Source organism: Salvelinus fontinalis, chromosome 8 (genome assembly GCF_029448725.1).
Source record: "Salvelinus fontinalis isolate EN_2023a chromosome 8, ASM2944872v1, whole genome shotgun sequence".
Lineage (NCBI taxonomy): Eukaryota > Metazoa > Chordata > Actinopteri > Salmoniformes > Salmonidae > Salvelinus > Salvelinus fontinalis.
In genome coordinates, this window is record NC_074672.1 from 44,533,928 (window position 1) to 44,556,673 (window position 22,746).

The window sequence follows — 22,746 nt, forward strand, 5'->3', positions numbered from 1 at the left end:
AACTCTAGTAACTCTCTGTAGATATGAATTGGGACTATCTAAATGAAGTGAAATACTGTTTAAATTAATATGTAATAATCACTCAACACAGCCAAATGGCAACTATTGGGATGAGGGAAATTATGTTTTGACACTGCAGCACCTGGGGGAATACACTGAACAATAATATAAATCACCATGTAAAGTGTTGGTCCCACTGCAGCACCTGGGGGAATACACTGAACAATAATATAAATCACCATGTAAAGTGTTGGTCCCACTGCATCACCTGGGGGAATACACTGAACACTAATATAAATCACCATGTAAAGTGTTGGTCCCACTGCATCACCTGGGGGAATACACTGAACAATAATATAAATCACCATGTAAAGTGTTGGTCCCACTGCAGCACCTGGGGGAATACACTGAACAATAATATAAATCACCATGTAAAGTGTTGGTCCCACTGCATCACCTGGGGGAATACACTGAACAATAATATAAATCACCATGTAAAGTGTTGGTCCCACTGCAGCATCTGGGGGAATACACTGAACAATAATATAAATCACCATGTAAAGTGTTGGTCCCACTGCAGCATCTGGGGGAATACACTGAACAATAATATAAATCACCATGTAAAGTGTTGGTCCCACTGCAGCACCTGGGGGAATACACTGAACAATAATATAAATCACCATGTAAAGTGTTGGTCCCACTGCAGCATCTGGGGGAATACACTGAACAATAATATAAATCACCATGTAAAGTGTTGGTCCCACTGCATCACCTGGGGGAATACACTGAACAATAATATAAATCACCATGTAAAGTGTTGGTCCCACTGCAGCACCTGGGGGAATACACTGAACAATAATATAAATCACCATGTAAAGTGTTGGTCCCACTGCAGCACCTGGGGGAATACACTGAACAATAATATAAATCACCATGTAAAGTGTTGGTCCCACTGCAGCACCTGGGGGAATACACTGAACAATAATATAAATCACCATGTAAAGTGTTGGTCCCACTGCAGCATCTGGGGGAATACACTGAACAATAATATAAATCACCATGTAAAGTGTTGGTCCCACTGCATCACCTGGGGGAATACACTGAACAATAATATAAATCACCATGTAAAGTGTTGGTCCCACTGCAGCACCTGGGGGAATACACTGAACAATAATATAAATCACCATGTAAAGTGTTGGTCCCAATGCATCACCTGGGGGAATACACTGAACAATAATATAAATCACCATGTAAAGTGTTGGTCCCACTGCAGCATCTGGGGGAATACACTGAACAATAATATAAATCACCATGTAAAGTGTTGGTCCCACTGCAGCATCTGGGGGAATACACTGAACAATAATATAAATCACCATGTAAAGTGTTGGTCCCACTGCATCACCTGGGGGAATACACTGAACAATAATATAAATCACCATGTAAAGTGTTGGTCCCACTGCATCACCTGGGGGAATACACTGAACAATAATATAAATCACCATGTAAAGTGTTGGTCCCAATGCATCACCTGGGGGAATACACTGAACAATAATATAAATCACCATGTAAAGTGTTGGTCCCACTGCAGCACCTGGGGGAATACACTGAACAATAATATAAATCACCATGTAAAGTGTTGGTCCCACTGCATCACCTGGGGGAATACACTGAACAATAATATAAATCACCATGTAAAGTGTTGGTCCCACTGCATCACCTGGGGGAATACACTGAACAATAATATAAATCACCATGTAAAGTGTTGGTCCCACTGCAGCATCTGGGGGAATACACTGAACACTAATATAAATCACCATGTAAAGTGTTGGTCCCACTGCATCACCTGGGGGAATACACTGAACAATAATATATATCACCATGTAATTTACGCTCACCATGTTATTTACGCTCTAACCACTAGGCTACCTGCTGCCCCATAGTTACTAGAACTACAACAAAAATGCTGTTAGTTGCAGCTGAGATGCTGCTTGTATTCTACACAATGTATAGTCCAATATTTACACGTCTTTTGGGTTAGGGTGAATTGGAAGTTTTTAAATTGTTCATTATACGAGCCTGTTAACAGATGTGATGTGTAGCGTGAATGTGCGCTTGTTTGAGTCACTGCATGTGTTAATCATAAAGAATTTGTTAGAAAGAGAACTCCAATGTAATGATACTTACAATATTTGTGAATGTTATGAAAAGTCTGTCCACTGGATGTCGAAACTACACGGGCGATATGGCAAAAACACAGGACAAATTCTTGATGAAATCAAGTTATCGTTACATAACATTGTGTTTATGGTGAATGGGGGTCTAACCATATAACAAAACATCCTGAAATTAATGATGTTCAATAATTCACACAAAATGTGTTATTAACATGACATTGTAGAAGAAAAAGAAAAACACACCTATTTAGGAGAGAGCCGCACACTCTAGGAGCTCAGATGCAAAAATATTTAATTTACCAACGTTTCGACAGGAAAGCTGTCATGCATTTCTATTGAACCAGTATGTTGCTCACCTGCACATACCCCGGCTCCTTTTAGAAGCAAGAGTTATTTAATACCTCCAACCAATCGCAATCACTCTATCGAGATATATTGTAGACTTGTTGAAAAAGATGTTGCGCATCTCCTTAAGAACAAACAGGAGTCCAAATCTTTCCACAATTTACCTAAGGATGAAAAACAAGCTTTGCTTGATTTACAATCCGATACCTCAGTCCTTATTCATCCTGCTGACAAGGGTGGGTCGGTTGTACTTATGGATAGGACAGCTTATGTAAATGAGTGTCATAGACAGCTGCTTCACAACACTTTTTACAAGAAAGTCAGAAGTGACCCCACTTCTCAATACTATCTTAACTGTCCTAGATGGGTATTTAGGTTGTGGCCAGATAACCAAAAAAGAACATGACTTTTTGGCTATTCAACAACCTAAAATTGCCACTTTCTATACTTTGCCGAAATTACACAAGAATGTTACCAAAACCTCCAGGGTGCCCTATTGTAGCGGGCATTGACGCAGTGTTGACCCCTCTTATCAACTTTTGTTGACTTTTTTATTATACCACTCGCAGAACAGCTCCCCTCCTTTGGCTGTAGGGCAAACTGTTTTTCAAGGGAAGTGGGTGACAACTATCAGCCCTCAACAAACTGTTACGATTAGTAGGTTTCCTGTAAAGATCAGTGTATAGAACATTATTTTCACACAAGATCAGAAGATCAAGGAAACTGATTTGACGTGTATCAGATTGCATAGTAAATCTCAGATGTTCAGAACAGGAGTTAAGAAAAGCATGGAACGCCTGGAGCCGTTCTGCATCAACCCCTCCATAGAACAAAAATATCATCAATATACCGTTTCCAAATAATGATGTTAGGCAAGAAAACATTTTTGAGAGGATTGAAAATAGACTGTTTCTCCATGTAACCCACATACAAATTAGCATAGTTAGGAGCCATGGGGGATCCCATAGCAGTACCCTTCGTCTGAATAAAGAAATCATTTAGAAACATGAAATAGTTGTGTGTGTGTGAGTACTATTTCAGCCAATGTTATAATGCATTCACTGGAAGGTAGTTTATTAGGGTCACGTTGCAGAAGAAAATGTTCCATAGCTTCAATACCGCCCTCGTGAGGAATATTTGTTTATAACGACTCAACATCAAAAGTAACTAACAAGGTATTCTCAGGGAGAGGATCAAAATATTCAATGATAGAGATCATACTGCTGGTGTCCTTTAGCCAATTCTGTTAAATCAAAAGAATTTGAAAAAAACAATCAGATTTCGACAGAAATATGGCTGAGTCACAAAGAAAGTTCAAGGAGAGGGGGTACAAAAATGATCAGATTAATATTGCCATTGAGAAAATTCAAAACAAAACGAGACGACCTTTTTCAAGGGCAGTCTCGCAAAAATACGCATTCTTGCATTCTAACTACCCGCTATTCAAAGCGCTCTGAACAAATTTAGAGAATCTTCACAAACATTGGCACATTCTAAAATCCGATGATAGTCTCGGTAGTGTGTTATCGGACCTTCCCTTGGTCATATTTTTGCGGGGCAGAAATCTCTGAGACCAATTGGTACACTGATTTACCACCCCAAGATATTCCTGAACAACGTCTATTTGTGCCCCTACTGGATGGAAATTACAAGTGTAATGGCTGTGCTCAATGCAATGGCACTTATAAATGTAGATCCTTCAAACACCCACAAACAGGGAAATCGATCCCAAAGGCATTATTACGTGCTCCACTAAGGCAGTTATTTATCTTATAACTTGTCCTCGTGGTAAAAATCGTGGGTAAAACAAAGCATGAATTAAAAGTATGTATCTCAGAGCATCGTAGCACCATTAGGTGCCAAAACTTGACCTACCCAGTTGCGGTGTCACAATGGCGTGTATAAGTGGCAGAGGAAGTCAGGCGCAGGAGAGTCAAATAGAGTGTAGCATGGAGTACTTTAATTAAAGTCCCAGTAATCTGCTCCATAACACTCACGGAAAAAATATAAAACAAATCTGGGTACGAAGACCTGTCGCACACCTATACACAATCAACACAACACTTGACAACGAACAATCTCTGACAAACACATGAAGGATGAAGGGAAACAGAGGGTTAAATACACAACAGGTAATGAATGGGATTGACAACAGGTGTGTGGGAAGACAAGACAAAACCAATGGAAAATGAAAAATGGATCGATGATGGCTAGAAGACCGGTGAAGTCGACCACCGAACACCGCCCGGACAAGGAGAGGCAACGACTTCGGCAGAAGTCGTGACATTACCCCCCCCCCTGACGCGCGGCTCCAGCAGCGCGTCGACACCGGCCTCGGGGACGACCCGGAGGGCGAGGTGCAGGGCGATCCGGATGGAGGCGGTGGAATTCTTTTAACATGGAAGGATCTAAAACGTCCTCCACCGGAACCCAGCATCTCTCCTCCGGCCCGTACCCCTCCCAGTCCACGAGGTACTGAAGGCCCCTCGCCCGACGTCTCGAATCCAAAATGGATCGAATAGCGTACGCCGGGACCCCCTCGATGTCTAGAGGAGGCGGAGGAACTTCACGCACTTCAGCCTCCTGGAGCGGGCCAGCCACCACCGGCCTGAGGAGAGACACATGGAACGAGGGGTTAATACGGTAATTAGTGGGCAGTTGTAATCTATAACATACCTCGTTCACTCTCCTCAGGACTTTAAACGGCCCCACAAACCGCGGACACAGCTTCCGGCAGAGCAGGCGGAGGGGCAGGTTTCGGGTCGAGAGCCAGACCCTGTCCCCTGGTACGAACACCGGGGCCTCACTGCGGCGACGGTCTGCGCCAATTTTCTGGCGCCTTATGGCACGCTGAAGGTGGACGTGGGCTGCCTCCCAAGTTTCCTCAGCGTGCCGAAACCAATTGTCCACCGCAGGAGGTTCGGTCTGACTCTGATGCCAAGGAGCCAGAACCGGCTGATACCCTAATACACATTGAAAAGGGGTAAGGTTAGTGGAGGAGTGACGTAGCGAGTTCTGGGCTATCTCTGCCCAGGGCACGAACTTCGCCCACTCCCCTGGCCGGTCCTGGCAATAGGACCGCAGAAACCTGCCCACATCCTGGTTAACTCTCTCCACCTGCCCATTACTCTCGGGGTGAAAACCTGAGGTAAGACTAACCGAGATCCCCAGACGTTCCATGAACGCCTTCCAGACCCTTGACGTGAACTGGGGACCCCGATCAGACACTATATCCTCAGGCACCCCATAATGCCGGAAAACATGTGTAAACAGAGCCTCCGCAGTTTGTAAGGCCGTAGGGAGACCGGGCAAAGGGAGAAGACGACAGGACTTAGAGAACCGATCCACAACGACCAGGATCGTGGTGTAACCCTGTGAAGGTGGAAGATCAGTCACAAAATCCACTGACAGGTGCGACCACGGCCGTTGAGGAACGGGTAAAGGTAAAAGCTTACCTCTAGGCAGGTGTCTAGGAGCCTTGCACTGGGCGCACACCGAACAGGAGGAAACATAAATCCTCACGTCCTTAGCTAAAGTGGGCCACCAGTACCTCCCATCAAGGCAGCGCATCGTCCGACCTATCCCAGGATGACCAGAGGAGGGTGATGTGTGAGCCCAATAGATCAATCGGTCGCGGACAGCAGACGGAACGTACAGACGACCAGCTGGACACTCAGGAGGAGAGGGCTCTGCACGTGACGCCCGCTCAATGTCCGCGTCCAGCTCCCACACTACTGGCGCCACCAAACACGACTCTGGGAGTATGGGAGTGGGATCCATGGGTCGCTCCTCTGTGTCATACAGCCGAGACAATGCGTCTGCCTTGACGTTCTGGGAGCCTGGTCTGTAAGTAAGCGTAAACACAAAACGAGTGAAAAACATGGCCCACCTTGCCTGGCGAGGATTTAGTCTCTTCGCCTGCCGGATGTACTCCAGATTGCGGTGGTCAGTCCAGATGAGAAAAGGGTGATTAGCCCCCTCAAGCCAATGCCTCCACACCTTCAAGGCTTTTACGACAGCTAACAGCTCTCGGTCCCCCACATCATAGTTACGCTCCGCCGGGCTGAGCTTCTTCGAAAAGAAAGCACAGGGGCGAAGCTTCGGTGGCACACCCGAACGCTGAGAGAGCATTGCTCCTATCCCAGCTTCGGATGCGTCCACCTCTACTATGAATGGCAAAGAGGGATCCGGATGAGCCAACACAGGCGCCGAGGTAAACAGAGCCTTCAGTTTACCAAAAGCCCTATTCGCCTCGGCCGACCACTGCAAGCGCACCGGTCCCCCCTTTAGCAGTGAGGTAATGGGAGCTGCAACCTGACCAAAACCCCGGATAAATCTCCGGTAGTAATTGGCAAACCCTAAAAAACGCTGCACCTCCTTTACCGTGGTTGGAGTCGGCCAATTACGCACGGCTGTAATGCGGTCGCTCTCCATTTCCACTCCTGAAGTGGAAATCTGATGCCCTAGGAAGGAGATGGATTGTTGGAAGAACAAGCATTTCTCAGCCTTGACATATAAATCATGCTCCAACAGGCGACCAAGCACCCTGCGCACCAAGGACACATGCTCAGCGCGTGTAGCAGAGTATATCAAAATATCATCGATATACACCACTACACCCTGCCCGTTCAGGTCCCTGAAGATCTCATCTACAAACGATTGGAAGACTGATGGAGCATTCATCAACCCATATGGCATGACCAGGTACTCATAATGACATGAGGTGGTGCTAAATGCCGTCTTCCACTCATCACCCCTCCTAATACGCACCAGATTGTACGCACTCCTGAGCACTCCTCTTCCCCTGCCTCAGATGATAGAGGAGCTCACCTGCTGCTCTGCCTTCGGATGGGTGGTCGAATACCTTCCGGAAATGGCAGATGAGCTCCTCAAAATGGTCCAACGCCTTATCCTCTCCACACACAGCGTTGGCCCACTCCAGGGCTTTCCCGGTAAGGCATGAGACGAGGGCGAAGCTTTTCTCACGGTCTGATGGTACTGGAGAGACCGTGGCCAGATACAAGTTCAGTTTTAGGAGAAAACCCTGGCAGCATCTCCATTGTATCCCGTGGGTAGGGATAACTGGATCCTGTTCTGTTCCGGAGGATAAAAAAGGTTCAAAGGAATTCCAGGTGGTGGTGGAGGTACTGGACAAGCTCCCTGTCTCTCCCAGCGGTCCATACTCTGGACAATGCGATCCATGGCAGCGCACAGACTGTCAATCTCCGCCGCGTGTTCCAGGACGCGTTCCTCAACCTCCATTAGTGAAGTGCCTCCTCCTGCTGACTTCATTTTTTTATGGTCAGAGATTCTGTCACAATGGCGTGTATAAGTGGCAGAGGAAGTCAGGCGCAGGAGAGTCAAATAGAGTGTAGAATGGAGTACTTTAATTAAAGTCCCAGTAATCTGCTCCATAACACTCACGGAAAAAATATAAAACAAATCTGGGTACGAAGACCCGTCGCACACCTATACACAATCAACACAACACTTGACAACAAACAATCTCTGACAAACACATGAAGGGAAACAGAGGGTTAAATACACAACAGGTAATGAATGGGATTGACAACAGGTGTGTGGGAAGACAAGACAAAACCAATGGAAAATGAAAAATGGATCGATGATGGCTAGAAGACCGGTGAAGTCGACCGCCGAACACCGCCCGGACAAGGAGAGGCAACGACTTCGGCAGAAGTCGTGACATGCGGCCCACTTTAGAGGCAGGCCACTCAATTTCGTCTGCGTTATATTGGCATCTAACATGTCACCGTCCCTCGGAGAGGTGGTGACCTTAATTTGTTTAAACGAGGCTGCCTGCATCTTTCACTTAAAGACCCTTGATCCCTTCGGTCTCAACGTGAACTTTGATCTGAAGCCATTCTTGTGACTGTCATTGTGGTTGTTTGTAGTCTTAAGTGAGTCTATGATCGTATGCTATCAATTTGTATTTATTGTATGCTGCTCTTTCTATGCCATTTTAATATTTGAGAAATTAACCAATGATATTAGGCCACGATTACAGACACCTGTGTGTCTTGACACTATATAAACGAGTCATCCCGCAGTGTCTGTGATTGTACCCTGATGAAGACAGCTTGCCTGTCGAAACGTTGGTAAATAAAATATTTTTGCATCTGAGCTCCTAGAGTGTGCGGCTCTTCTTTATTTTTATGTCGTTGGACACAAAAGGCTCCAGATTGTTTGGAAAGACCCACCTATTGTTATACCCTCTGCTGAGACAAAGAACTGGGTTCAATTAGAATCACTCAGGTTATTATAACAGAAAAGGGCACAAAGAATCAGTAATGGTGTCAATTTCTATTACTGCACTTTTTATTCATAAAGTCACACACTTAACTCATCTCTCCTTTGTGGACATCCTCACTGAAGTGTAAGTCACACCAGTGTAGATGCCGTTGGATGGGAAGACCAGCTGACTGCCATTCATGCAGGTGACTTTGACTGTGGCCCTGTAGTCGAGGTCGATATTCGCTTTCCCCATTGTGATATCAACATCTATGGTCTTCCCTGGCGGGATCTTCACGGTGATGGTACCCGATTCTGTTATGGTCTCTGTCTTATGCAGGTTGGTGAATTGCTCCACTCCCACGGTCAAGCTGAACCCTGATGTCACCTCGACCAGATCTGGGATCCCCGCTTTGACCGACACACTCAATGTGGATTCTATCTTGTTGCTGACGGACCAGGAGGAAGTCTTGGTCAGGGTCTTGCTGTATGAAATGGACTTTTCTAGAACCAATGAGGAGTCGTTGTGGTGAGACACAGATTTCACATATTCTGGGGTCACCTAAAACCAACAAAGATACAAGATGTTCAAACAAGACAAAGACAATTTAATAACTGATAATAGATAGCTTGCTATCTTGGACTGATGCGTATGAGTAAAGGTACAACATTCTTTTCTTTTAAAAGGTGTTGGGGCTATTTTACTGACCAAGGCCAATTAAACATAAGGCATGACTGTTCTAGAAATGAGATGCCTGATGAATGTCGACCCCCGTATTGGATTACATGTTTAAAAGTGGACAGCCCCCTTAATGTTAAAGCATCGGTAGAGTATTCCTGAGCTGTCTACACACACCTGGGGTTTGAAGAGGGACAGGGTGGGATACTCCATGTCAGTCATTACAGACGACTTGATGGTTTTGATGAAGAGGAAGCCCATGCAGTCGATGTCCGAGCCAGACCTGCCCTGCAGCCCCAGGCAGATTCCGGACCCCACATCTATGGTGTACTCAGTCTTCAGTTCCCAGCTGGTCATTTTTTCAAAGAACTGACGATTCTGACTCGTCGTGAACTTGATGGCACCCAGACGTGTGCCGGCGCCATTACCCCACAGAGACAGCTTGGTGATGCGCTCGCCGAGGTTGAACTCAAACTCATTGAAAGTGTTAGCATCTCCAAAAGTCACTACTTTCCCGTCGGTCAGCTCCGCCCGCACAGCTTTCACCTGCGAGCCTCCCACCGCCACTCCGATCTTCTTGAGGGTGGCACCGTTGTTCATGCCGTGGAATTCAAAGGAAGTGCCTCCTCCACCACCAATCAAATGCAGTGTGGTTGCCATGTGTGTGCAAGTCACCTGAAATACAAATTTGTACCAATCAATTTAAGAAGCCTTCAACTCAAGGAACTGATTCAGACATTCAAAGCCACAGAGTCCCTCTCTTACTCCCAGCACCTCCCCACTCTACCTCCTGATCAACACCATGGAGTCCCTCTCCTACTCCCAGCACCTCCCCACTACCTCCTGATCAACACCATGGAGTCCCTCTCCTACTCCCAGCACCTCACCACTCTACCTCCTGATCAACACCATGGAGTCCCTCTCCTACTCCCAGCACCTCACCACTCTACCTCCTGATCAACACCATGGAGTCCCTCTCCTACTCCCAGCACCTCCCCACTACCTCCTGCTGTTTCTTCCTGATCAACTTGGTGACTTATATGTAATGAAACATATTGTTGTGTAAGTGAAGACGTCTCTATGCACTTATAAAATTATTTCTGATGTTGCTATAATTACGAAGAATCATGATGAATATGAATGTTAGATTCCACTTCAGAATGTGAGTTGTTTATGGTGCTGGAACTCACCTTTTCAGTCAAAGTTGCCGCTTTGAAATATCTGAAAGAATAAAGATGGCATTTTATTAATATATAATATATAACATTATTCATTAACACAGGCTACAGTATTCACAGGTGTGCATTAATATATTATGACACTGTCAAATATAGAACATGGTCTGTCAAACCTTTAAAGTACCTGTCCAATTAAAACTAACCCTCAGATTTAGTCAAGTAACACCTAAAACATGACTGAATAATAAAGTAAAGTGAACAATTTCAATGATCAAAAACAGTCCTTTTGACATACGTCTGCAGGACCAGCTACAATATACAGACCAACAACAAGACATACCAAGAAGCTTTCCCTGAGCAACACAGGACATCAAAGAAGCTCTCTCTTCCTAACAAAGGAACACTGGCTTATAAAGCTGCAGAAGGAGTTTGTGATTGCCGACAGCTGTATCCCCTAACGAGAGGGCGGGATCAGAGCTCCAATCTGCACTGGGGCTGACCAATCAGCTGCTTGGGGGAATCCAGGAAGCCATTTCCTGAAATATACATATACACAAACCCACAATTCAAAAACTGGGGAACGTAACAGTATTGAAGATGAAGAGACAGCTTGATGTAAAACACTACACTCAACAGTCTACTCACCTCACATTAAACATCATACTAACATCATACTTTTGAATTCAAAACAGAACAATAGGAAGCTGAAGTCAACCATGTGAAAACAAGGCCACAGTAAACATGTCGTCCCCCACGAATGATGCACCGCCTCCTGGGCCAATTGACTTATTGTGTGTTACTAACAAATTGCAGTTAAATACCATAACTCCCACCTTGGAGAAATCAGTGTAATTTTGTAAATGTTGGATCTCTATGGCAAGACGAATCATTCACCCAAGCTTTGTCAAAATCTTACCAGTGCTGTCTGAGATATCTTGTTTTACTAACTTACAAGCAAACATACTGACAGAGACAGATCCGTAGTCCCCTCCCCAATTCCATCGTGGGGAACAACAAACCCATCCCATGCTTGATTAACTAGACTTTATAAATGATTAAGCAACTGTTTCAGAATATAGGAAGCTAAATATATATATATATGTTTTGTTCATTATTTGGTCAAAACAAAAATGTATCTCTGAAATATTTCCTCATATAGCAAGATGAGTTATGTAGGGACATTGTGTAATTACATACAACGATATGCAGGCCTCAGTGTTCAGGATGACTATAGAAGATAGTAATTGAAGTAAACTGATATGTCTGATTGAATATGCAATAAACCTGTTTAAGAGTCAAGACTCAGAATGAAGTTCAATTGTTTAACACCAAAGACGCAACAGTGGAATACGTGTCTCTGGAGGGGAGAAGCACTCTTTCATAAAGCAGCAAAACTCCTCCCACGTCCATACAATGATGTGCATCAGTAGTTTTCTATTGAAATTCACACAAACCCTTTGACCCTGATTAAGACATTGTATTGTGCTAATCATGACCAATATGTATCAACAGTTTCAACTACTCTTGGCACCACTTCCTCTTCTTGCTCTTTGAGTAAGAGAGCATATCGGTGGTTTCCAGTCACTACCCTAAACACGTTCACTAATATGCAACAACAGCTTTATCTACTCATACTATACACTCTTAGAAAGAAAGGTTCTATCTAGAACCTAAAATGGTTCTTTAGCTGTGCCTAGAGGAGAACCCTTTGAAGAACCCTTATTGGATCCAGGTAGAACACTTTTGGTTCCAATTAGAACCCTTTTGAGTTCCATGTAGAACCCTTTACACAGAGAGTTCTACAAGTAACCCCAAAGAGTTCTATCTGCGACCACAAAGGGTTCTACTTGGAACCAAAAATGGTTCTCCTATTGGGAGAGCCGGATAACCGTTTTGGAATCCATTTTTCTAAGACTGTAGTTTTGTTCATCAAAACATCCTATAAGTGTATTATTATTATACCTTTACTTCAACAAGGAACACAGACTGAGACCAAGGTCTCTTTTACAGCTGGGCCCTGCGTATACATGTTTACACATACAGTTTAGGTACAATGATTAAAAAACTAAACAAGACAAACAAAACAATCACAGATAACACAAAAAAATACAGCAACAGATTGCATTTACACGCAGGTTATTCCCCTAACAGCACAAGAACTTGCATTACATGAAACAGTTACAAGGAATACAAAAATAAAAATTCTCCAATAAATATTTAAAATGGGCAGGGGGACAAGAGTCTCAAGTTTAAGTTTAGTCTACAAGCTATTCCATAGGCAAGGTGCGTCCATGTGGTGGAAAATGTCTTATACTGAAGACATAGCAGTGAATTGTACCAGTTTCATTTTCTTCAACCTGATTAACACATTTTATTGTGCTAATCATGACAACTGTGTGTGGTGGAAATTCAACACCAGGGTCACCTGAAGTCCGTATTAAATGAAACATGATTTTTTTATCAGTTAACTGGAGGTAGGTAGGGGTAAAGTGATTATTCATAGATAACAGCAAGTATCAACAGTGTATGTGAAGAGTGTGAAGGAATGTATGTGTGTGTGTGTGTGTGTGTGTGTGTGTGTGTGTGTGTGTGTGTGTGTGTGTGTGTGTGTGTGTGTGTGTGTGTGTGTGTGTGTGTGTGTGTGTGTGTGTGTGTGTGTGTGTGTGTGTGTGTGTGTGTGTGTGTGTGTGTATGTGTGCGTGTGTGTGTGTGTGTTTAGAGTTCACTGAGTGTACATCTAGCCTGTACTAGAGAGTCAGTGTAAAAAATAAGAATAATTACAAATAAAGTAAGGGTTTCAGTGCAAATATTCATTCTAGCCATTGTATAAACTGTTCAGCAGTCTTATGGCTTGAGGTTAAAAGCTGTTAAGGAGCCTTTTGGTCCCAGACTTCACGCTTCGGTACAGCGTTCCATGTGGAAGCAGAGAACAGTCTATGTTTTGGGTGGTTGGCGTCTTTGACAATTTTTTGGGCCTTCCTTTGACACAGCCCAGTATATAGGTCCTGGATGGCAGGAAACTCGGCCTCAGAGATGTACTGGGCCATACACAATACCCTCTGTAGCTTCCCTCTGGCCGGATGCCGAGCAGTTGCCAAAACAAGTGGTGATGCAACCAGTTTGAAATTGTTGCCCCATGTAGATTGAAGTATAAACAGATATTTCCATAGAGGCCTGAAATTGCCAGTATATAAGTAGTCAGTCCTGAGAACTTTGAGAACGCGGAGAACGTTGACAACCCTTAGAACATTGACAAGACTGAGAACATTGACAACATTGACAACCGTGTGAACACTGAGAGCTCTGAGAACACTGTGAACACTGAGAACTCTGAGAGCACTGAACACTGAGAACACTGAACACTGAGAACACTGAGAACACTGTGAACACTGAGAACTCTGAGAGCACTGAGAACACTGTGAACACTGAGAACACTGAGAACACTGAGAACTCTGTGAACACTGAGAACACTGAGAACTCTGAGAACACTGAGAACACTGTGAACACTGAGAACTCTGAGAGCACTGAGAACACTGTGAACACTGAGAACACTGTGAACACTGAGAACACTGAGAACACTGAGAACACTGTGAACACTGAGAACACTGAGAACACTGAGAACACTGAGAACACTGTGAACACTGAGAACTCTGAGAGCACTGAGAACACTGTGAACACTGAGAACACTGAGAACACTGAGAACACTGTGAACTCTGGGAACACTGAGAACACTGATAACTCTGAGAACACTGATAACTCTGAGAACACTGTGAACTCTGTGAACTCTGAGAAAACTGAGAACACTAGGAACTCTGAGAACTCTGAGAGCACTGAGAACACTGTGAAGACTGAGAACACGGAGAACACTGAACACTGAGAACTCTGAGAACACTGAGAACACTGAGAACACTGAACTCTGAGAACACTGAGAACACTGAACACTGGGAACACTGAACTCTGAGAACACTGAGAACACTGTGAGTGAGAAAAAACATGAGAGATTGAAATAATATCCCAATATGACTCCTAGACCAATTCTTGGTGTGCTGTGTCCTTCGTGTCTGAGTCCTAACAACAACAACACACCGATAGATGACATTCTCCGTGAGGGACCTGATAGTCTTAGCAGTGTTGTACATACACTATATATAGTGCATTCAGAAATTATTCAGACCCCTTCACCTTTAACCACATTGTGTTACGTTACAGCCTTATTCTAAAATTGATTAAATTGTCCCCCCCCCTTATCAATCTACTCACAACACCTATAATGATGAAGTAAAAAGAGGTTTTTAGAAATGTAACCCTAACCCGAATGTATTAAAAATGTAAAAATGAAACATCACATTTACAGACCCTTTACTCAGTACTTTGTTGAAGCACCTTTGGAAGCGATTACAGCCTCGAGTCTTCTTGGGTATGACGCCAAAAGCCTGGCACACCTGTATTTGGGGAGTAGTGAATTTCAAGCACAGATTCAACCATAATGACCAGGGAGGTTTTCTTATGCCTCTCAAAGAAGGACCCTGATTGGTAGATGTGTAAAAAATAAAAAATAAAGCAGACGCTGAATATCCCTTTGAGCATGGTGAAGTTATTAATTAGGCTTTGGATGGTGTATCAATACACACAGTCACTACAAAGATACGTCCTTCCTAACTCAGTTTCCGGAGAGCAAGGAAACTGCTCAGGGATTTCACCATGAGGCCAATGGTGACTTTAAAACAGTTACAGAGTTTAATGGCTGTGATATTAGAAAACTAAGAATGGATCAACAACATTGTAGTTACTCCACAATACCAAAATAAATGACAGAGTGAAAAGAAGGAAGCCTGTACAGAATACTAAAATTCCAAAACATACATCATGTTTGCAACAAGGCATTAAAGTGATACTGCAAAAAATGTGGCCAAGAAATGAACATTTTGTCCTGAATACAAAGTGTTATGTTTGGGTCAAATCCAACACAACACATCACTGATATCCCTCTTCCTATTTTCAATCATAGTGGTGGTTGCATCATGTTATGTGTATACTTCGGCAAGGACTAGAGAGTTTTTTTAGGATAGAAAATAAACGGAATACAGCTATAAGCACAGGCAAAACCCTAGAGGAAAACCTGGTTCAGTCTGCTTTCCAACAGACACTGGGAGATGAATTCAGGAGGACAATAACCTAAAACACAAGGCCAAATCTCCACTGGAGTTGCTTACCATGACGACATTGAATGTCACAGCTTAAAGATAAATGGCAAGACTTGAAAATGGATGTCTAGCAATGATCAACAATCAACTTAACAGGGCTTGAAGAATGTTCAAAAAATAATGGGCTAATATTATACAATCCAGGTGTGCTAAGCTCTTAGAGACTTACCCAGAAAGACAGCTGTAATCACCGCCAAAGGAGCCTCTACAAAGGATTGACTTAAAAACCTCTTAGGGCTAGGGGGCAGTGTTCGGAAGTTCGGATAAATGACGTGCTCAAAGTAAACTGCCTGTTATTCAGGCCCAGAGGCTAGGATATGCATATAATTGGTAGCATTGGATAGAAAACACTCTGGAGTTTCTAACACTCTATGCCTGTGAGTATAACAGAACTGATATTGCAGGCAAAAACCCAAGGAAAATCATCCAGAATTGCTTTTTATGGTCACTGTCCATTTCAACACCTGTCTGTGGGATATACAAATACATAGCTCCCATATTGCAGTTCCCATGGCTTCCACTAGATGTCAACAGTCTTTAGAAAGGGTTTCAGGCTTGTTTTTTGAAAATTGATTTAGTAGTTGTAGTTTTTCAAGGTGGCTCTCATTTTGACTGTAGTCTTGTGGCGCGCGTGGATGAGGGTGTGCACCTGGTTATTTATCTCCGGTATTGAACATACTACATTCCGTCTTAAATTGTATCATTTATTTACATATTAGGGTACCTGCCGATTGATTAGAAACGTTGTTTGACTTGTTTGGACGAAGTTTATTGGTAACTTTTGGGATTCCTTTGTATGCATGTTGAACTAGTGGAACGGGTGGATTACTGAATCAAACGCGGCAACTAAACTGACTTTTTTTGGATATAAAGAAGGACTTTATTGAACAAAACAACCATTTGTTGTGTAGCTGAGACACTTGGAATTGCAAACCGAGGAAGATCTTCAAAGGTAGGGGATTTATTGTATCGCTATTTCTGACTTTTGTGACCCCTCTGCTGGTTTGGAAATTGTTTTTAATGCTTTTCTATGCTGGGCGCTGACCTCAGACAATCGCATGGTATGCTTTCGCCAGGAAGCCTTTTTGAAATCTGACAATGCGGTTGGATTAACAAGAAGTTAATCTTTTAAATGATGTAGGCACTTGTATGTTCATGAATGTTTAATATTACAATTTTGTAATTTGAATTTGGTGCACTCCAGCTTCACTGGATGTTGTCGGTTGGGTAAGAACATGGTCCATCTTATTGAGGTGATGTGAACAAGTCTCACTTCTCATGAGAACATCGTCCACATAGATTATCGTCCCCCTGGACGCTGCATCTGGCATTGCCTTGTGCAGGAAAATGTTGAACTCTGAGGGGGAGTTCTCATACACAAACGGGCAACAATTGAATGTGAAGAGCTTGTTCGAGAACGAGAAAGCCAACTTGTGTTGGTCACAAGGGTCGACTCTCATGGTCCAGAAACTGTTCGCCACGTCGACGGTGGAGAAGTACTTGGCGTTTGCCACCTTTGGCATTTCTTGGTCGAGCTGTGTCATTGGCCAACAAGACAACATGACCAGTTTGTTGAGTTGTCTATGGTCAACGATAAGACGCCATTTACCCGTTGGTTTCAGAACAGGCCACACGGGAGCACTGTACGTACTGTTACATTCGTTGATTATCCGTTTAGCTAATAGGGAGTCGATAATCTCTTGTACCCCTGTGTATGCTGCGAGCGGAATTTTGTATTGTCTCACAAATGTAGGAGATGTTCCGGGTGGCGTAGGAATACTCACCACATGAATGCCCATCACACCGCAATCCAGTGAGTCTGTCGACCAGATCTCGCTGTGATTGTTAAACAATTCTCTCAACTGATGCCTTTCCATGTCCTTGACAAGACCGTCAGCCTCCGACAGTAGTTGTACTACCTGTGCATGGAAACCAGGATATGGTTCGGGGACATTGTACAGGTCTTCACCGGGTGGTGATGGCATGACTATCCTACCGATCCTTGACTTCGGCGATGTCATTTACAAAATAGCCTCCAACACTCTACTCAGCAAATTGGATGCAGTCTATCACAGTGCCATCCATTTTGTCACCAAAGCTCCGTATACTACCCACCACTGCGACCTGTATGCTCTCGTAGGCTGGCCCTCGCTTCATATTCACCGCCAAACCCACTGGCTCCAGGTCATCTATAAGTCTTTGCTAGGTAAAGCCCCGCCTTATCTCAGCTCACTGGTCACCATAGCAGCACCCACCCGTAGCACGCGCTTCAGCATGTAAATTTCCCTGGTCACCCCCAAAGAGAATTCCTCCTTTGGCCGCCTTTCCTTCCAGTTCTCTGCTGCCAATGACTGGAACTGCAAAAATCCCTGAAGCTGGAGACTCATATCTCCATTACTAGCTTTAAGCACCAGCTGTCAGAGCAGCTCACCTGTACATAGCTCATCTGTAAATAGCCCATCCAACTAACTTATCCCAATATTGTTCTTTTTATTTTTATTTTGCTCCTTTTCACCCAGTATCTCAACTTGCGTACTCATCTTCTGCATATCTATCACTCTAGTGTTTAATTGCTATATTGTAATTATTTCGCCACGATGGCCTATTTTTTGCCTTACCTCCCTTATCCTACCTCGTTTGCAAAAACTGTATATAGACTTTTTCTATTGTATTATTGACTGTATGTTGTTTATTCCATGTGTAACTCTGTGTTGTTGTTTGTTGAAGTGGATCTAGTGGTTAGTTCCAACAGCGGGTTGCCATTGATAGTTAGCCCCAAGCCGAATAGTTGCGGGGAGAGGGATGGAAGAACGCAGTGGTGCCTTCCATCCGGTATCCGGGCGCCAGGTTCAGTCTTACAGAAACCTCTGTGGTTCTTGCCTAGAATCCCCATGACGGACTCAGTTATCACCTTGCAAGCTTCAGGAATAGTCTGCCCGGTTGCCATTCGCACCGGTTCGAAAGACAAGGCATGTTGGTCTGGCTGCGCCAAAGACCGAAGAACTTGGTGCATGGTATCGAGTTTAACACCCAATCTTACCAACATTTCTGCTCCCACATAGAATGTATGTGGGAGGTCTGCGACAACCAGTTGGTAGTGAGATACTTCCTTGGTTCCAATGCAGATTGATAGCGCACACACCCCTATAGCGGTGAGTATCGTCTGGGGAGTCTTTCCCAGTGGAAATCTGAATGTTTTCGGCACAAGTGGATTGCAGTTAGCCGTTTTCGAAATTGCGTTGAATATTTACATACTGATTGCAGATTTTTCCAACCAGGTTGCCAGTATGGCATCCTCAACCATAGTGCCGTTTAGGCACACAGCCCTTATCAGAGGAGGGCGGTAAGTGTCAGCTGGTGAATCACCCAAGCCACACAGGAAAATCTCATGTTCAGTAAAGTTCCTAGTTGAACTTTTCACCTTGTCGTTTGCCACCAATGGCGGACTCATGACCAAGTTCATCGGGTTTGCGTCAGATGCTGACATCGAACCCACGTCGAACCCGCAAGGGGTATACTCCCTCTCCCCCTCTAAAGCACTCCACGTCGCCGGTCTACTAACCACCATTCCTGGCAAACATCATTACGGACACCTGGACTTCCTCATTACGCACACCTGTACGTGTTTGCTTTAACATCTCCAGTTAACTGATGTCATAATTTAATATGGACTTTAGGTGTCCCTGATGTTCAATTTCCAACACACACATTTGTCATGATTAGCACAATAAAAATGTGTTAATCAGGGTGAAAGAAACCCCACTGGTGTTCCCAGCCAGAGCTTCACTGCTGAACCACCACAGACAAATCAACCATAAGTTTGTGATGCCAGAATTGAGGTGGAAATTCACCACTAAGGACTCAAAGTAAACTTAAAGTAAATGAAGCAATCTTTATTTGTTTAATGTACGGAGAGGTTTACAAACCTTGGTATAGGTCTACTGAAGCTCTGAAGGGGCAAAGCAACAAGGTTTTTAGAAATGTAGGTATGATTTTGGGGTTGTTCCTGCATGCGGCTGGCTGTTATCATTCAGGCTCAGTCCCCAAAGAAATTGAGCAAGGTCTCATATTTTAAGTTCCAGAACATATACTGGATATTTACCAATTCATCTGAGGGTGAGGTTATGACCGTGTCCCTTTGTGTATTTACCCAGTCACCTTCACGAACCATGATAAACAGAACAGATGCATACAGCTTGTACAATTCACTGCTATGTCTTCAGTATAAGACATTTTCCACCACATAGGCTTTAAACTTGTAGAATGTTTTGATGAAAAAAACTACAGTCTCAGAAAAAAGGATTCCAAAACAGTTATCAGGATCTCCCCATAAGAGAACCATTTTTGGTTCCAAATAGAACTCTTTGTGGTTTCAGGTAGAACTCTTTGGGTTCCTTGCAGAACTCGACATGGAACTCAAAAGGTTTCTACCTGGAACCAAAAAGGGTTCTTCAAAGGCTTCTCCTATGGGGACAGCCAAAGAACCATTTTAGGTTCTAGATAGAACCTTTCTTCTTAGAGTGTATAGTATGAGTAGAGAAAGGTGTTGTTGCATTTGAGCATGTTTTGGCAAGTGACTGGAAACCACCAATATGTGTCGCCACTTCCAGCAAGAAGAGGAAGTTTTGCCAGGAGTGGTTACAACTGTTGATACATATTTGTCATGATTAGCACAATACAATGTCTTAATCAGGGTCAAAGGATTTGTGTGAATTTCAATAGAAAACTACTGATGCACATCATTGCATGGACGTGGGGGGAGTTTTGCTGCTATATAAGAGAGTGTTTCTCCACTCCAGAGACACGTATCCACTGATGCATCTTTGATGTTAAACAACTGAACTTCACTCGGAATCTCGGAACCAATCAGTTTTCTTCCATCAAGATCTTCAATAGCCATCCTTAACACTGAGGACTGCATAACATTGTACGTAAGTACACAATGTCCCGAAATAACTCATCTTGATATATGAGGAATATTTGAGAGCGATATATTTATTTTGACCAACTTATTAAAACATTTCAGGGAACAAATGCTTCCTATACTCTGAAACAGTTCCTACATCAGTTATAAAGTTTAGCTGAACAAGCATGGTATGGGCTTGTTGTCCCCCAATATTAAATTTGGGAGGGGACTACGGATCTGTCTCTGTCTGTCCGTTCATAAGTTTGTTTGTACGTAGGTAAAAAAATAAATCTGAGAGCACTGGGCTGATTTTGACAAAACTTGGGTGAATGATTCGTCTTGCCATAGAGATCCAACATTTACAAAATTACACTGATTTGCCCAATGTGGGAGCTATGGCAATTAACTGCAATTTGTTAGTCACACGCAATATCTAAATTGGCCCAAATCAAATCAAATGTTATTTGTCAGATGCGCAGGTGTCACCTTACAGTGAAATGCTTACTTACGAGCCCTTAAACTTTAACCTTAACCAACAATGCAGTTTTAAGAAAATAACCCCCCAAAAATGTAAAAAAAAGTACGAGATAAGAATAACAAATAATAGCAGCAGCATAATGTAAAAACAAACAAAATAGCTTGGTTGGTTGAGAGACGATAAGACGGCAGCCCTTCCCGCCGGCGCCATCGTGAAATAAATAGTGGATACTGCATCATTCGTGGGGGACGACATGTTTACTGTTGCCTTGTTTTCACATGGTTGACTTCAGCCTCCTATTGTTCTGTTTTGAATTCAAAAGTATGATGTTAGTATGATGTTTAATGTGAGGTGAGTAGACTGTTGAGTGTAGTGTTTTACATCAAGCTGTCTCTTCATCTTCAATACGCTGATTGACACATCTGGCATTGGGTACTGAAATGTTTAATGTAGGTGACTGGTCTATCTCAGGCAAAAAACAGGCTTTGTTCAGTCACTTTACCAACTTCGTTATCCTTAATTTAAATGTAATGCATAAACAGGAATGTTACCAACAAACAAACATTTAACTGGCTCCAACTTCTGCTCCTCTGTGTGCAGCGATAGACCCTGCAGCAGCTGAACAGGTGGGGAGGGACTCAACTCTCTCACTCTCGTTCGCTTTCTGTGCCTTCTGCCTGCAGACATAAATGTTAATAAATCCCAAATAATGAAGTTGATATAATTCCTCACGTATATTTATCTGTTTAAATCGAATTATTTGTGCACATTAGGTACCTCCCTACTAGGGACATGATTGGCTGGAATGATATTTCAGAGTGATTGCAGAGTGAAGGACAGTCAAAGAAGCTGGATCTTCTCTCTGAACATTTTACATACTGATAGCTGACAGTGTGATGACAATTTCACCAAATAAAAAAATACATCTGACGTAATGCAGCTTTAAAATGGAAGCTTACTGGTCATTATTTGTAGTTGATCGGTATATTTTTTTGTATTCACATTGTTCACTTTAGCCTGCTATTGTTTTTGTTTTCACATGGTGGACGTTGGCCTGCTCTGCTGATCCTGTGTAACATGTGTTCAGGTCAGTGACTAAACACAGGTTTCTCTAGCTAATCATATTTCTTGTTGCATTTTCATGTTGTATTTCTGCTATATTATCACAGGGATTAATTTGACTCAGATATACAGATGTGGTATGACAGTATGATGTTTAGTTGTTCCAATATAGTTGAGTCTAGTGCTTTATACCAAACTTTCCTTTACATCTTTATTTGACTAACACAACTAGTATTTCATACTGAAATGACAGATTGTAAATGTTTAACCTGTCTGGCACCGGGGTTCCGCTAGCGGAACTCCTCCCACATTCCATTGAAAAGGCAGAGCGCGAAATTCAAAAGATATTTTTTAGAAATATTTAACTTTCACACATTAACAAGTCCAATACAGCAAATGAAAGATACACATCTTGTGAATCCAGTCAACATGTCTGATTTTTAAAATGTTTTACAGCGAAAACACCACATA

At 43.2% G+C, this 22,746-nt stretch overlaps 2 protein-coding genes across 6 annotated transcripts in view; one reads left to right on the forward strand and one right to left on the reverse strand.

Moving 5' to 3' along the window:
* Positions 1 to 22,746, forward strand: part of LOC129861305 (aerolysin-like protein) — a 39,150-nt gene that overhangs the window by 7,883 nt on the left and 8,521 nt on the right. For 2 of the 5 annotated variants that reach the window (XM_055932613.1, XM_055932614.1), the window contains exon 1: positions 20,788 to 22,300. The gene's annotated coding sequence lies outside the window, so the exon portion shown is untranslated. Of the gene's footprint in view, positions 1 to 20,614; positions 20,761 to 20,787; positions 22,301 to 22,746 lie in introns of those variants that run through there. The other 3 variants (XM_055932610.1, XM_055932611.1, XM_055932612.1) reach the window with 3 other exon arrangements.
* On the reverse strand, positions 8,829 to 11,001 carry LOC129861308 (aerolysin-like protein). The gene is made up of 4 exons (XM_055932615.1): positions 10,966 to 11,001; positions 10,638 to 10,668; positions 9,625 to 10,122; positions 8,829 to 9,330 (listed from the first exon to the last, which is right to left on the reverse strand). The coding sequence occupies exons 3-4, from the start codon at positions 10,105 to 10,107 to the stop codon at positions 8,881 to 8,883; spliced, it is 933 nt and encodes a 310-aa protein (XP_055788590.1). The 5' UTR covers positions 10,108 to 10,122; positions 10,638 to 10,668; positions 10,966 to 11,001; the 3' UTR covers positions 8,829 to 8,880.

Excerpts from the sequence above, each read along its gene's own strand:
- LOC129861308 (XM_055932615.1), bottom strand. The coding sequence starts at position 10,107 with ATGGCAACCACACTGCATTTGATTGGTGGTGGAGGAGGCACTTCCTTT. Across the intron at positions 9,331-9,624 it reads TGTCCCTCTTCAAACCCCAG|GTGACCCCAGAATATGTGAA; the intron begins GTGTGTGTAGAC and ends TGTTGGTTTTAG.